Here is a 16,477-nt window from a genome sequence, read left to right as displayed (position 1 = left end):
TTGACTGGCACTGTATACATATAGTCTACTGTATATGATGGTATATGAATACTGAAATGTACGGTAAAGGGAAGTTGCTTAGCCACTTAACAAGAGCACAGATAAATGTCTTTTTTTTTTTTTTTTACTGATGTTATCAATATATCAACTAAAATTAGTATTTTAAGCTGCACTTTTTTACAGGGCACTCAACAAATATGGACAACTAGAAAAAAACTATTGACTTTAGTTTAAATTAATTATGCAAGAAGCCAATTTTATGAAATTAGTGTTACTGTTTCTAAATATTCCTGAATAATGACAGCCATCCGTTAGACACAACTACTTTATTGCACCACCCATTAAGCTTTTAAACAGCCCAAATTGCTATAACTTGTTTAAAAGTATTAGTCAAGCTGCTGCTACTACTAGTTAAAAAACATGATCAACTTAGAAGGTTGCCATTACTACTACAGACGCATTTCTAGTTCTATTGAGAATCCTCCGGGGAATTAACAATATTTCTAAAATAAAATAAAATAGATCAAGTTAGAATTAATTGATCTCTGGGAGACTGAAGCATTAACACTTGATCAAATCTAAAGAAAAGAAAAAAAGAACATGCGGTAGAAAAGCATAACATTTATATAATCAATGCATAAAATAAATAAATATATAATTAATAGCCTTGAAATGACAGGGGAACAGCACTGCCATCTATATTTAAGTTCATGATATAAAAGCCAAACATATTTAGACACAGATTATTTGTAAATAAAAGATTATTGGAGTATGTTTTACAAGAAAATACCATTTCAGTATTTCTACTTTAATATTTCACATTTAATTCAATGTGTTACTATTCATTTCTTATAATTATTTGTTAATTCACTGGCACGTTCTAATTGAAAATTGATAAAGTAAACCTTATTAAACTTAATATATATATATATAAAAATGTATTTCTCCCTCATGAGGGTAAAAAACTAAATGCACAAAAAGAAAGCTTTGCAGAGTGCAAACATCACATGGAAATCTGACAGAGTGCACCTCATCCTGAAAGTACCTATGCAATTATTTGCTCTCCTCTGTTTTTAACGGGACAGAATCATGTTTGACTTTGCTCTTAAGTGACTTTTTGACTTGTTTTACCGTTTCCCCATCACTCTTTTTAAACAGGTTCAGACTCAGAGTGCAAATACATTGATGCTTTGAGATTAATGGACTGATACTAATAAGTGTGTGTGTGTGTGTGTGTGTGTGTGTGGATCGTGCCACCTGGGCATCACTATATAAGACTCAGAACATCAGGCTGGGACCGTGAAATCAGACTGGGAGCCAAGAAGGAGAAACCAGTGAGGCAACATCAAAATCTTTGGCTTCATTTCTCTGTGACGACCCAACGCAATCCGGGTGAGACTGAGAACATTTTGGCAATATACTATATTTCTTTTCAGGTGCAGGTGCATTAATGGTTTACTGAGTAGCTGTATGGTCTGATCCTCAGGTAAGATGATGACAAGGATCTACGCCTTCATTGGACTTTTACTTCTCATCCTGATCCAGAGCAGCGTGCAGATTCCCATTCAAGAAAACATGGAAGAAAACTCCAGGTAAGTTCATTTTTAATGGCCTCTACAGATGGTATTTTTATTGTAACCTTTGCAAACAAACAGCCTGAGGCACATTTAACTTCAAAAGGTAACTGTAAGTTATGGAAGCCCTTTTTCGCCGTTAAATAAAAAATAAAAAAGGTAACTGCAACTTTTTCATCTCACAATTCTGACTTTAATTCTCATTATTGCATGATATAAACTCTCAATTCAGACTTTTTTCTCAGAATTGTGTTATAAACTCACAGTTGTCATTTTTAAAGTCAGAATTTCAAGATATAAACATGCAGTTATAAAAAAAAAAGTAAGACTTGCATGAATTCTGACTTTATAACATGCAATTGCAAGTTTATAACAATTCTGAGAAAAAAAAAGTCAGAATTGAGAGTTTTATTTCTCACAATTCTGACTTTTTCCTCAGAATTTTGAATTTATATAACCTGCATTTGCGAGATACAAAGTCAGAATTATGAGATCTAAAATCAGAATGGGGTGATATAAACTCCCAATTCAGAGAAAAATTGGGAGTTTATAACATAGATTTGCAAGAAATAAAGTCAGAATTGTGAGAAAAAAGGTCAGAATTTATTACTCACGATTGTGAGTTTATATCATGTAATTTCTGGAAAAAAAAAATGTCAGAATTGTGAGATACAAAGTCACAATAACATTTTTTTTTTTTTTATCAGTGGCGGAAACAGGCTTCCATAGTAAGCTGTTTAAAGAAAACCAATATTTAAGGTTTCATTTTTGGATTTTACTTTACTTCCAGTTAAATTTCAGAGAATTATTCTAATTTTGCTGCAAAATAATAATAATAATAATAATAATGCATTTTTTCTTTTGATTTTGGGTTTAAAATAAATCTTGAATGATGCATTTGCTATACATTTTCAGCCTTATGTCTGAGGAGGCACTATTTAATGACCCACGAGAAGTAAGCAACATGAAGAGACATTCAGAAGGCACATTCTCAAACGATTACAGTAAATACCTGGAGACCAGGAGAGCACAAGACTTCGTCCAGTGGTTGATGAACTCCAAGAGAAGTGGGTAAGCTTATATTCTGTAAGTTCTTGCAAAATATTTAAGAACTGGTAACAAAACAAAATAAAATGACATATATGTGTGTAGACTGTATTTAACTATTGTATAATTTTACATAGTTGGAAATTCATTTAAATTATAGGAATTCCCACATGACATGAACACAGCATTAGAATGGCTAAAAAAATACTTATATTTGATATAGAAAGGAAAAAAAAGCCAAATGGCGATATAAGTGTTTTTATGTTTTTGAAAATCTCTTCTGCTCACCAAAGCTTATCTTTGTCAATTTATTTGATGCAGTAAAAACCCTGTTGCCAATTCCCCTGGAATTGGGCTATTTTAACACTCTTGCCACGGGATGTTTTTCATGTCTGCAGGCTGAAGCAACTCCAATAACGTGATATTTATCACCTCAAATTCACATTTTAGCAGGGGAACCCCACCAAAAAACATGTATTTTACCTCCCGAAACGCAATTTTTAAATTCGAAATGCGCTTGGGCTAGATTTGAGTAGCAACTGGGCAGGTTTTATTGTGAAAACCTGGCAAACCCTGGTAAAAACAGTAATATTGAGAAATATCTGTGACTATGTAGTAAACTGTAATTTATTTCTGTGATGCGCAGCCGAATTTTCAGCATCATAACTCCAGTCTTCAGTGTCACATGATCCTTCAGAAATCATTGATATGATGATTTTGCAATGTTGAAAACAGTTCATATTTTTGCGTAAACCATGATACATTTCTTTCAGGATTCTATGATTAACAGAAAGTTAACATTATAACATTTAATATTATTATATATTGTAACTTTATAAATGTTTTTGCTGTCACTTTTGATCAATTTAATGCATCCTTGCTGAATAAAAGTATTAATTTATTTACCTTGAACGTTACTGTTTATAGATAATATACAGTTTATTATTAATGTTCTTTTTCAGTCAGACTTGAAAAATATCACTTTTTCCATAAATAATGATTCTTTTCTCCCGCAGAGTCCCCACCCGACGACACGCAGACGGCACTTTCACCAGTGACGTCAGCTCTTACCTGCAGGACCAGGCGGCAAAAGAGTTTGTGTCCTGGCTGAAAACAGGGAGAGGACGACGCGAGTGAAGATTCATGACAACGAGGAAAAAAAACTAGCCTGCATAACTGTGACAACACGGTTTTATAATGACTAGTGCTGTCAGTTTCATTGAATCATGCAAATAAATCTTTCTTCAAATGAAGCACTCTGTGATTCGGTTTTTGAGTGACTCTGTAATCCAGTTAAAAAAAAAACACACAAAAAACTATCTAAACTATGTTTCAGTAATTTGAGGATAAACTTGGTTAAACATGGATGGTGCAAACTACATTGTGTTTTTTGTATACTGGCCACTTATTTGCAAAATAGTTGACATTTAAAACAAAAACCATGCATTTATGTTTATAATCGTGAATACTGTTTGGCTTGTGTTGTTCAGTGTAATACATGTCAATATTTAATTATAAAGGCACTTTCTTTAATTAACCAAAGTCTTAATACATAAAACATTTGGCTACTGTTTTGGATTAACATAATGTAAAATCTGAGTCCTGGTGCAAAACCCATTGAAAAGCACATTTATCCATATACTGTAATACCCCTTTGAGAAACACACTTCGTGAACAGTTAAAATGCTATTTGTCAAGCTGACATGCAAGCGAATGCTGCAAATCAAACACAATTCATGTGGGGAAACAACTGCGATTAAAAAGAACATGTGTCATATTCTGTCAGTATAACAAACAGAGTTCAGTGTATGTGAAGCTTGAACTTAAATGATGTTCCCCCATCATCCCTGTGGAGAACGAACTTCAGCGGTCTAAACTGGCCCGATGTGTCACTTCTGCTTAGCTCACCGTATCTAACAGGATACTGACAGAAGACGGGAGTCACCAAAGCCTTGTAGAAATGTGTCAATTATCCAGCACTGTCAGGCACCCAGGGACCGCACGTCTCCAGTCCTTCATCGAGGAGAAAACGGCACCGGTGCCAGAGATGCAGTCCGTCCTGGGAGCAGGTCTCTCTCTGAGCTGTCAGCTGATGCTGCAAACCATCTGTTCAATAAAAAAACACTTAAATATCAAGCTAACTTGTCACTTTGATTTAATAGAGAACCTATATCAATAAACTTATAAAAAGCATGTAACACTAAACTCTTGTCTAGAAGTTTACAAACTCTGACGTACTTACAGCTAATTTAACGGTGTTACCTTCTGTCAATTTGAAAGCCTCCTCATTTACTTTATTTACACCAGAGATGCTCAAACTAGGGACTGCAGGACAAAGTTGGCCTGTGGTGACCTTTAATTTGGGCCACCATGTTAAAGGCCTATATACAAGAAGATGGGGGGAAAAGTTGATGATAGGCTTTGTTGCAATAATTACGGTATTAAATTATAGTATGAAATACAGACATGACTGCAAGTATTTACACTACCTACTGGCGTGAAAATGTAACTACATTGACTGACAGCCAGTATAGGGCACAAAGACAAGTCCCAGTGCTGATACTGCGGAAATATCACTTGGCAAGCCTTATATAGCATAATAATTAATGCAGTTTCTGTGCAAACCAGTTAAAGTGATATTGACTCTTTTTGGCAGTACCTATACCACTGTGAGAAGACTTTCAGTCTGATGAACTTGAACAAGTGTAAAATGAGAAGCAAATTAACAGACTCTCACCTACATAATATCTGGACTCTGTCAGTAAATCAGCTGCATCCCAGTTTGGAAAACATTTGAAAAATAAGAATCAGCTTCATGTCTCTCATTAGAGGTCACTGTCTTTGTTGCTTTAATCTTGAAGAGCTGAATTGGGCACTGAACTCTATTGTACTATAATTGGAAGGGTAAAACTGGATTATAAGCACTGCAGGTACGTTCATTTGGACATCTGTTTTAATAGAGGTTTTAATCCTTTGTCTTCACTGCCGCTTTTCAGATCGCGAATCATCAGTTCGGGAGTTCGGAGCAGCTTTGCGGATCATTTGAATCAGTTAGAGAAATCGGAGTGGGTTCGCGAATCATTTGAGTCAGTTCGGGAGTTCAGAGCGGGTTCACGAATCATTTGAGTCAGTTTGGGGATCGCAAATCATTTAAATCAGTTCGGGTTCGGAGCTGCTTCGCGGATCATTTGAATCAATTTGAGAGTTCGGAGCGGGTTCGCGAATCATTGAGTCAGTTTGGGGATCGCAAATCATTTGAATCAATTCAGGAGTTCGGAGCGGCTTCGCGGATCATTTGAATCAATTCGAGAGTTCGTTTAGGGTTCGCGAATCATTTGAATCAGTTCAGGAGTTCGTAGCAGGTTCGCGAATCATTTGAGTCAGTTCGGGAGTTCAAAGCGGGTTCGCGAATCATTTGAGTCAGTTTGGGATCGCGAATTATTTGATTCAGTTCGGGAGTTCGGAGCTGGTTCGCGAATCATTTGAGTCAGTTTGGAAGTTTGAATGCAGTAATGCAGTAGCTCTTTCTAAGGGTATTTTTTCAAAATCCTTTTGCACATTTTATTTATGTTGAGTAGTTCTTTCTAGCTCAAGCAAATCCACAAACTAATAAAAGGATTTATTATTAAGGTTGCCTGTTGACTGCTGTATATAAAAGCCATTCAATATAGTTGTTGTTACCTCAGGGGACGAGGGGAATCGTCAAAAGAAAAAAAAATGTGCACTGATTATAAGTAATCTTTTCATTTTATTATTTCATTTTTAAATATTATGAACAGTCTGGTATAATGCAGTGTTTATTTTTGGCCCACAGACCTCCATCAAATTAATTTTTTTGCCCTATAGGAACAAGCTTGGGCACCTTCTGATTTACATACACTGAAAAACATTTGATGTAGAAACTATTTTGACTCAGAAATTACTATTAAATTCAATTCATTTGCAACTTTGAAATGTAGTATTATTTTTACACTACTTTTATTTATAAGATTTTTCAACTCTGAATGCTAAAATATATGTACATTGTTTAAAAATAAAATATAAAATAATATAAAAATATATATTTTTTGTATGGTTAATTCAGTATTCAGTATCACTTTAAAACACGTCAAAGTGCTTATGTTAAAATTTGTGTTAAAATTTGTCTTAAAAAAAAGCGAACGTAGTTGACAGGTTTGTGGGACGTTCATAAATGTTTTGTTCAAAAACAGTAGGCTATATTGCAAAACCATCAAAATAACAATTTAAGCCACTCACCCTTGTTTTTTTTTTCAAGTGTACAAGAACGACCAAATCTACTCTTGTACTCAAAAATGGACAACTTCAGAAAAGACGCTCAGTAACAAGGTAAAAAGTGATTGGCTCGCTGATGCTTTTAGGCCAACAGTACATACATTTTCCCGCCAGTGAAATAAAAGTGACATGACATTCAGCCAAGTGACCCATACTCAGAATTCTCGCTCTGCATTTATTTATTTATTTATTTATTTATTTATTTTTTATTTTTTTTTGCTGTAGAATAACGAAAGTTATCATGCAAATTGTGATGTTCCAATCGGATGTCATAACAAACGTGATTAGTTTTATAAAGAGTGGATCATTCATAAATTCCTATTAATTTACCTTTAAGCTGTGAAAATACAGACAGAAGATCACCTGTTCCGGCGCTGTGGTGGGGCATTCGAGGGCCGTTCGCATAAATGGGAAGAGACGGATTAATCTGAACCACTCATCAATGAACGACATGCTATTCCTGCACGGACTACATTAGTAGGCCAGTCTTAGTCTACAATATTCTTTTTTTTTTTTATTCCGTTTATTTTTTATTATTTATTTATTTTGTTAAATAGGCCTATTTAAAATTGGTCTATTTTGTTATTGAGGAAAAACATATTTTTCGTTTAATGTTTGAAGAAAAGAAGGCATTCTTAAGCAGTAGGCTATAGGCTAATTTTCCTTTGAACATGAAATAAATCCAGGTTTATTATTATTATATAATTCATATATATATAGTATAGTCTAATAATTTTATTTATTTATTTACATTTCTTACTTTTTTACTGTATTTCTATGTTCTATGTTCTAAGTTCTATATTCTTTATATTAAAAACATTTTAGCATCCAGATATGTCAGGAACATGGAAACATTTGGATTCGTGCCGAATGAGAGATAGGCGTCAGCTTCAGCTTACATTAATTTGTTTTTGGATTGAGGTTTTTATAGCCTAAACTTTAGAGGATTTGATTTGAAGAGACACTAATAACTGTTTTTATAATGTTTTTAAATATTTTGCTTTAGACTACAGGCATTTTAGTCTTCATTATTTCAGAAAGTAATAGGGCTAATAAAAATGCAATGAGCCCCGACTTAAGTTTTTTTTGTTTTTTGTTTTTTTTTTACTCTCAAAATGCAATCTTACACAAGTGTTTTTACTCTCAAAATGCAATCTTACACAAGTGTTTTTTTTTTACTCTCAAAACGCAATCTTATTCAAGTGTTTTTTGTTTTGTTTGTTTTTTACTCTCAAAATGCAATCTTATACAAGTGTTTTTTTTACTCTCAAAACGCAATCTTATACAAGTGATTGTGTTTTTAACAATGCAGCAAACATTTTTAAATATCTTAAAAATACTTTTAAAGTGTTGAGAGGTTTTTTTTTTTTTTTTTAAGTAGGCCTAGCTTACATTTGGACAAAATCTGGTGCAAGCTAAACTGTAAGCGTTAGATCTCTATTTTTTCCTTTTTTTTTTTTTTTTTTTTTTTGAGTAAGGAAAACGCTATACTTTATTATTATTATTAAATTATTATTATTAGGCAAATTATAGGCAAAAAAATATTGTTTTTTAAAAAATAACGATATTAATTTCTTCCTCCAGAACCGGTTTCGGAACAGTAATAATATCAGAGGAACGCAGAACAGAAACGTTAAAATATCGATTCTGCTCGGAGTGAACCAATTGAATTTTTTATTTTTTTTTTCGTTTTCAAGCCCTGATTTTAATATTAAATGTTCAAACTGTAACTTAAATAAAATAAAATGAATGGGGAAAATGCATAATTTTGGTTGTTCATGGCACGTTACTGCTTCATCATGGTGAATGCTTATTGGTCACCGAGTAAACTTGTTACATTTGATTTGCAGCGGGAGCGCAAAATCCATTTCAATTTGAAAAACAGTTTGTCCATCTTCCGTCTATATTATAGACATTTGTTGGAAGCTAATTGTAAAAAATTCAACAAAAAAAAATTGATTTACGAAAATGGTTTAGACCTCAGCAGGCTCGTCAATCGGTAGACTTAGATACTCCTGCCACGACCACCAGTACCACGGTCTATGAGAGCCCAGCTGGCCCTTCATCTGCGAATGCTAGCTCCTGACAACCGCCAAAAGATTCAACTAGCGCAGCCATACACCAACAATCTTCAAGTCCTTCAAGTCAGCGGACAGCGGTTGATGATATCGGGACTGACAGGCCTGTCCAAATTGTGTTAAAACAGTATCCTGTAAGGGGCGATCATTCGTTGATAAATGGTTTCACAACAGAGAGTGGTTGGAGTACAGTGTCAAGGCAGACGCAGCATTTTTGATAGATGTGGTTGGGTTCTTGGTTGAAAACCAGTTGCCTCTACGGGGGAAGATTGATGCTTTTGATGACATGTCGGAAGGGGGGTCTGGACTTTTCCTTTCCATGCTTTATTACACTATCCAAAAGGATCCTGAATTGGCTAATGTGGTGAAGACAATCCCTCGCAATGCCACTTACACCTGTCATGATATGCAAAATGAACTTATAATAACACTCAGTAATGTGGTGACAGAGGCTATAGTGGAGGAAGTTGGTGAGTCCTATTACACTTTGAAAGTTGATGGGACGCGTGACCCCACAGGATGTGAAAATATATCGATTGTGCTTCGATTTGTGAATGAGCCTTACGAAGTTACAGAGCGTCTGCTGTGCATCGCTACGGCTCAGAAAGGTGACCGACAAGCATTAACTGACACCATTCTGACTGAGCTTAACAAGGTTGGCTTGGATAGCTCAAAAATTCTGAGTCAGGTATATGATGGAGCTGCACTTATGTCGGGGAAACGTGGTGGTGTTGTTCAGAAAATTCTTCAGGACAGACTTGGACGTGAGATACCATATGTGCACTGCCTTAACCATCAGTTGCATTTGGTTGTTGTTCATGCCATGTCTGCAGAGACCGCACTTTCAGAGTTTTTCGAGGTGTGCGATTCCCTGTACAAGTTCTGTAGAAAGCCAACTGTTGCTATGCATTATAAAGGTGCGCATCTTAAACGTCTACTGGAGCAGAGATGGACAAGGCATCTTGCCACTGTATCAGTCATTCTTAAGTCATTTAATGACATAAAATCGATTCTGACCGATGCTGACACTGTGCTGAACTATGGCTCAGAGACGAGAATGGAAGCTACAGGTCTGCTGCGTGAGATATCTGAGCCAAGTTTCATGTTCCTTGCCAACTTAACCCACAGAGTCCTTTCTCTATTGGACCCACCGAACAAGCTTCTCCAGAGAGAGGACACTGACTTGTTGACAGGTTTAAGTGTTGTGGCGAGTGCAAAAGGATGTGTTAAAAAACTCAGTTGTGATGAAGAGTTTAAGCAGATGCTGGATACTGCCACGCACACCAGTGAGTCACTGAGACCCGGGCCAAAGCAGAGACGCGTAGAGAGCACACGGATGGTTACATCGTTACAGGGCCTACAGGAGGACACAGAGGTGATGGTGACGTGGAAACTGAACTTCGGAGATTGTACTACAACACTATTGATTCGGTGGTTGGGGAACTGGAGCGTAGATTCAGCGAGCGCAGCTCACAACTGGCCAGTGCACTTGCAGCACTAAATCCAGAGGCCGATAACTTTCTTGATGTGAAAGCTGTGAAGCATATTCTCGACCTGTCACAATCGATTATTGTGACCATGAGTTTGAAGTTGCTAAAGAGTTTTTAATGTCACAAAAGCAAGCAATGCAGGGAGACTGGACCATACAGCACATCATCTCAACGTACCACAACCATCTGATTGCCATGCCCAGTGTGCTGACTGCTTTCAAACATGCATTGTCATTTGGTGCATCCACAGCAATGTGTGAGAATTCATTCTCCACTCTGAAAAATGTTTTTTCGGAGCACAGACGCACAATGCTACACGAGAGAAAGGCCAGGTTAGTGCAGCTTGCATTCGAGACAGACTTAACACGCAAATGCACAAGCGAATGGAAGGACACGGTACTTAGACGGTTCAGTAGCAACACTCGTCGCCTGCTACTCTTCTGAGGGTAACTCGTTTGTTCAGTTCACTTACTGAAGCCAGCCCAGGCTTTTATAAGGCCTACTAAGCAGGTAAATTGTTAATGAATGTATGTGGGTTCTAACTGCATTTGTGTTTTATACTTGGCTATCTGTAAAGATATGTGGTTTTATGTCATTTCTGCTTAGTGCGTGCACTGCTGGGAGGTGTGTAACCCAGGTTAAAAACAAGTATTAGCATAAATAGCAGAATATACATTTATTTTTGTTCTTTATTTATTTTGTTTAGATTAGTCCTTTAGAGTATTTAAAGTCCTTGAAACCCTAAGACAAAACAGTGTTTAAAGAAATTATTTTATTTGTGGAAGCACACTTTGTATTTTCTGTATTAAAATTTTATTTTATCTTTATCTATTTCTCAAGTTCTACGAAATTTGCATTCTACGCAAACCAAAAACAAAATATTCAGCTTTACTTAAGGATTTTTCATTCATTTTCCCGCATATATCACTGTGCACTAAGCCAAGGGGTTCAACAGCTCTTTTGTGATCACTGCTTTTGAACTCGCTGCGAAAGTTGATGCTGATGTCACTAGCATATGTGTAGATGATGATGATGTCACTAGCAGGTGTGAAGATGATGCTGATGTCACTAGCATATGTGTAGATGATGCTGATGTCACTAGCATGTGTGTAGATGATGCTGATGTCACTAGCATGTGTGTAGATGATGCTGATGTCACTAGCATGTGTGTAGATGATGCTGATGTCACTAGCATGTGTGTAGATGATGCTGATGTCACTAGCATGTGTGTAGATGATGCTGATGTCACTAGCATGTGTGTAGATGATGCTGATGTCACTAGCATGTGTGTAGATGATGCTGATGCCACTAGCAGGTGTGTAGATGATGCTGATGCCACTAGCATGTGAGTAGATGATGCTGACGTCACTAGCATGTGTGTAGATGATGATGATGTCACTAGCAGGTGTGAAGATGATGCTGATGTCCCTAGCAGGTGTGTAGATGATGCTGATGTCACTAGCATGTGTGTAGATGATGCTGATGTCACTAGCATGTGTGTAGATGATGCTGATGTCACTAGCATGTGTGTAGATGATGCTGATGTCACTAGCAGGTGTGTAGATGATGCTGAGTAGATGATGCTGATGTCACTAGCAGGTGTGTAGATGATGCTGATGTCACTAGCATGTGTGTAGATGATGCTGATGTCACTAGCAGGTGTGTAGATGATGCTGACGCCACTAGCATGTGTGTAGATGATGCTGATGTCACTAGCAGGTGTGTAGATGATGCTGACGCCACTAGCATGTGTGTAGATGATGCTGACGTCACTAGCAGGTGTGTAGATGATGCTGACGTCACTAGCAGGTGTGTAGATGATGCTGATGTCACTAGCAGGTGAGTAGATGATGCTGACGTCACTAGCAGGTGAGGAGGAGCATGATGTCACTAGCAGGTGTGTAGATGATGCTGACGTCACTAGCAGGTGTGTAGATGATGCTGACGTCACTAGCATGTGTGTAGATGATGCTGACGCCACTAGCAAGTGTGTAGATGATGCTGACGTCACTAGCATGTGTGTAGATGATGCTGACGTCACTAGCAGGTGTGTAGATGATGCTGACGTCACTAGCATGTGTGTAGATGATGCTGACGTCACTAGCAGGTGTGTAGATGATGCTGACGCCACTAGCAAGTGTGTAGATGATGCTGACGTCACTAGCATGTGTGTAGATGATGTTGACCTCACTAGCATTTGTGTAGATGATGCTGACGTCACTAGCAGGTGTGTAGATGATGCTGATGTCACTAGCAGGTGTGTAGATGATGCTGACGTCACTAGCAGGTGTGTAGATGATGCTGATGCAGGTGTGTAGATGATGCTGATGTCACTAGCATGTGTGTAGATGATGCTGATGCCACTAGCAGGTGTGTAGATGATGCTGATGTCACTAGCATGTGTGTAGATGATGCTGATGTCACTAGCAGGTGTGTAGATGATGCTGATGTCACTAGCATGTGTGTAGATGATGCTGATGTCACTAGCATGTGTGTAGATGATGCTGATGTCACTAGCATGTGTGTAGATGATGCTGATGTCACTAGCATGTGTGTAGATGATGCTGATGTCACTAGCATGTGTGTAGATGATGCTGATGTCACTAGCATGTGTGTAGATGATGCTGATGTCACTAGCAGGTGTTTTTTCCAGCTCCTTTATTTTTCCCATGCCTCAGCAAGAGCACTTAATTAACATAAAGCAAACAACAATACATGTATTATTTTGTGTTAAACATAACACTTTAATAAAAACAACTCATTAATTTGGAAAGTTACTATCACATTTATGCAATAATATACCAGTTACTTAGAACATCAATTCAAAGTTAAATAACCTACAAACCAGTATAAAATAATTTGAATTGACTACATTTATTATTCTGCATTTAGTTTATTTCAGTAGATGGGGTTAACTTGTTGTATAACAATATATACACTATAATATTTCCATCGTTATTTAATTTTTTATTTAATTTTTTTTACATAGACTTCATTCATAAATATTTGATCTAGCCAAATAAATTGTATTTCAAGCAATAAATAACTAGAAAAATATTCACTGTAAGAAATAGCCATAACTGTCTTTTTTCCCCCAAAATAGGTATAAAACAGAGTATATATATATATATATATATATATATATATATACATACATATATGGGAAGTTATAACTTAAAGTGAAGAAATATTTCAGACACTATTACAGTGACTAAATAATGTAAATGAGCTTCATGACGTTTTCAGCTGGATTTTGAAAAATGGTTTTACATATAGCATGCATAAATCTATCAAGCCAAATAAATTGTATTTAATACTATAAAATAATTAAAATATTCTCTACTGAAATGTCCATGACTTTTTAAAATATTTTATTAATCTACACAATGTTTCCAGGTTTGGGAATCATCATTTTGGATTTTCAAAAAAAAAAAAAAAAAAAAAAAAATATATATATATATATATATATATATATATATATATATATATATATATATATATATATATATATATATATATATATATATATCATGTAAAATGTAAAATGTAAAATTTATTTAAATAATCATGTTTTTAAACACAGATATATTTAAAATATATTTGATTGTTCTACTGAAATAAAATAGGAAAACAAGATTTTAAAAATGTAATAAAAAATATATACTTACGACATACGGTTTAATATCTACACTATTTCTAGGTCATTTCTATGCAAGTAAACCATTGTCATGTGTCTCTTTGTAGAGATGGTCAGATGTTGATCTGAAATCATGCTGGAGAACATGATCATCAGGTTTAGTTCATGTAACACAAGTCCTGCTTTATTAAATCAAAAAACACCAAAAACTGATGCATTCCCTTTTCAGTCAAATAGTTTAGCTAATAACACTAATAACTTCTAAAGCAAAACAATGCATTAATTTTCACTAACGCTCTCAGATGTTTAGTCTGTGAATGAAGACACAACATGAATAAAACAAAAATCTGTTTTTATTCAAAAGTTCTCAAAGAAAGTAACAGAAATAAAGCTTAATTAACAATCTACTAGAAAAACAAAGAGGAAAAGGGAGAAAACTTTTCTTTTTTTTGGCTTAAACACTCAGAAAATAAAAGAAACAGATACAGAGGCAGGTTTCTGATAAACCGAATGTACAAGATACCGCTGACATCGAAAACAGAGGAAGAAATTACAAAATCAACTCTCATATAGACATCTCTATCAAAATCTTTTTATTGGTTTTGTTTTTTCAAACAGTCTGTACAAAACGTCTCTCTTCATAAATTATTACTTTTCATATAACTTAATGGCTGTCTAGTACATGATTTTTCATATTCATGAGCAATGTCTCTCTGCACAACAAGCCTTTCCAACTCTTTGACCCAGACACAGATTGGCACTTCGGATTCGGATGTTACTAGCAGCATGAGCCACACAAGAACTCCACACACACACACACACACACACAGATGCACGTCAAGAATGGACTCGGCTGTGAGCTGAGCACCGCAGATAACGCTGGACTCGGTCTGAAAGCAACAGTATAGAAGCTTGTTTCTGACACCGGATAAAAAATAAAATAATAATAATAAAAGCAAATTGCGACTTTTTCCTCACAATTCTGATTTTTTTCTTGCAATTATGAGTTTATACTGTATCTAAAAACTTTTTTCCTTGCAATGGCAAATTTCTATATTTTTTCTCTCTCACATGGTGAGTTTATATCATGCAGTTGTAAGTTCTAAACTTCTAAAAGTTTGCAATCACAATTCTGACTTTTTTCCCCCTCACAATTCTTAACTTTTTATTCTTGCAATTCTGAAAAAACAGACAGAATGATGTAATGTTAACTTGCAATTGCAAAATATAAAGAAAACTCTGATTTGTGAGATTAAAAAGTTGCACTTACCTTATTTATTAAAAAACAAACAAACTGAGATGTAAACTTAGAATTCAGAGAAAGTCTGAATTACAAGGATTTAACTTGCAATTGTGAGAAAAAACAATTCAGAATTTTTGAGTGAAAAGATCGCAGTGACCTGTCTTTTATTTTCTAGGTGGAAAAAATAAAAACAGAATTGTGAAATATAAACTTGCAATTACAAATTTATAATTTAGAGAAAAAAAATCTGGCCTGGCGAGATATCAATTTGAAATTGCATGACAAAAGACAAAATCCTGAGATAAAAAGTTGCAATTACCTCTTTTAGTTTTTATTCTGTGGTGGAAACAAAAACAGAATTTTTAAGATGAATTTAGAATTCAGAATTAACAGAATTCTGAGGGGAAAAGTCAATTGTGAGATAAAAAGCTGCAATTACTTTTAGTTTTTAATTCTGTGGTGGAAATGAAAATGGGAAAAAGTCAGAATTGTGAGATAAAAAAGTTGCAATTAACTTATTATACTGAGCTCGAAAAACTGAGAATTCAGAGAAAAAAAGCATTTTTTTAATTCCGTGATAGAAACAAGCTTCAATACAACAGTGATGTCTCTGAAAAAACACAACTTTCAGCATCGCTGTTCCTCATCGGCTCGGTCTCTCTCTCGCGCACACTTTCTTGTCTACTTCCTATGGACTACTGGAATATCTCGTGATGAAAAGCAGCAGTTTTTTTTTGCTTTTGAAACGATGAATCTGAATGCTAAACAACACTACAACGACACTTTCAACGCACAACGTTCCTTATAACGATAAAAAAAATCCGTTTGAAGAAGAAGAGGATTAAAGTATTTAAAAACAAAAAACCTGACAGAAATCAAGTGTTTGTGGGCAGCTCCAGAGCTGGCCGTTTGGTCTGGAGGGGCGGGCTGAACCTGCTGCCCGACCAATCAAAACAGAGGACAACAAAACTCTGAGGTAGATAACCGGTCAACAAGACCCACCAGGTCAAAAACACAGTCTTTTGGAAGACAAATTAATGAATAAAGCCTTAATAAACTATATTGTGAGTTTAAAAGAAAATAAAAACATTTTCCTGTAATGGATGCGATTATTA

The 16,477-nt window shown here is 35.5% G+C and overlaps 1 protein-coding gene across 2 annotated transcripts; it reads left to right on the top strand.

Moving 5' to 3' along the window:
* Positions 1–1,026: 1,026 nt before the first annotated feature.
* On the top strand, positions 1,027–3,887 carry LOC113052931 (glucagon-like). 2 transcript variants are annotated; one of them, XM_026217417.1, is made up of 4 exons: positions 1,027–1,392; positions 1,487–1,592; positions 2,490–2,645; positions 3,638–3,887. In XM_026217417.1, exons 2-4 carry the CDS (start codon positions 1,492–1,494, stop codon positions 3,756–3,758), a joined length of 378 nt encoding a protein of 125 aa, XP_026073202.1. In that variant the 5' UTR covers positions 1,027–1,392; positions 1,487–1,491; the 3' UTR covers positions 3,759–3,887. The 2 variants fall into 2 exon arrangements, with proteins under 2 accessions (XP_026073202.1, XP_026073203.1); XM_026217418.1 differs by having other exon boundaries at positions 2,490–2,641; positions 3,638–3,845.
* The last annotated feature ends 12,590 nt before the right edge of the window (positions 3,888–16,477 follow it).

Source organism: Carassius auratus, chromosome 34 (genome assembly GCF_003368295.1).
Source record: "Carassius auratus strain Wakin chromosome 34, ASM336829v1, whole genome shotgun sequence".
NCBI classification, from domain to species: Eukaryota; Metazoa; Chordata; class Actinopteri; order Cypriniformes; family Cyprinidae; genus Carassius; species Carassius auratus.
The sequence above is the reverse complement of the archived record's forward strand: the minus strand, read 5'-3'. Positions and strand labels throughout refer to the sequence as shown.

Excerpts from the sequence above, each read along its gene's own strand:
- LOC113052931 (XM_026217417.1), top strand. The coding sequence starts at position 1,492 with ATGATGACAAGGATCTACGCCTTCATTGGACTTTTACTTCTCATCCTG. Across the intron at positions 1,593-2,489 it reads AACATGGAAGAAAACTCCAG|CCTTATGTCTGAGGAGGCAC; the intron begins GTAAGTTCATTT and ends ATACATTTTCAG. Across the intron at positions 2,646-3,637 it reads ATGAACTCCAAGAGAAGTGG|AGTCCCCACCCGACGACACG; the intron begins GTAAGCTTATAT and ends TTTCTCCCGCAG.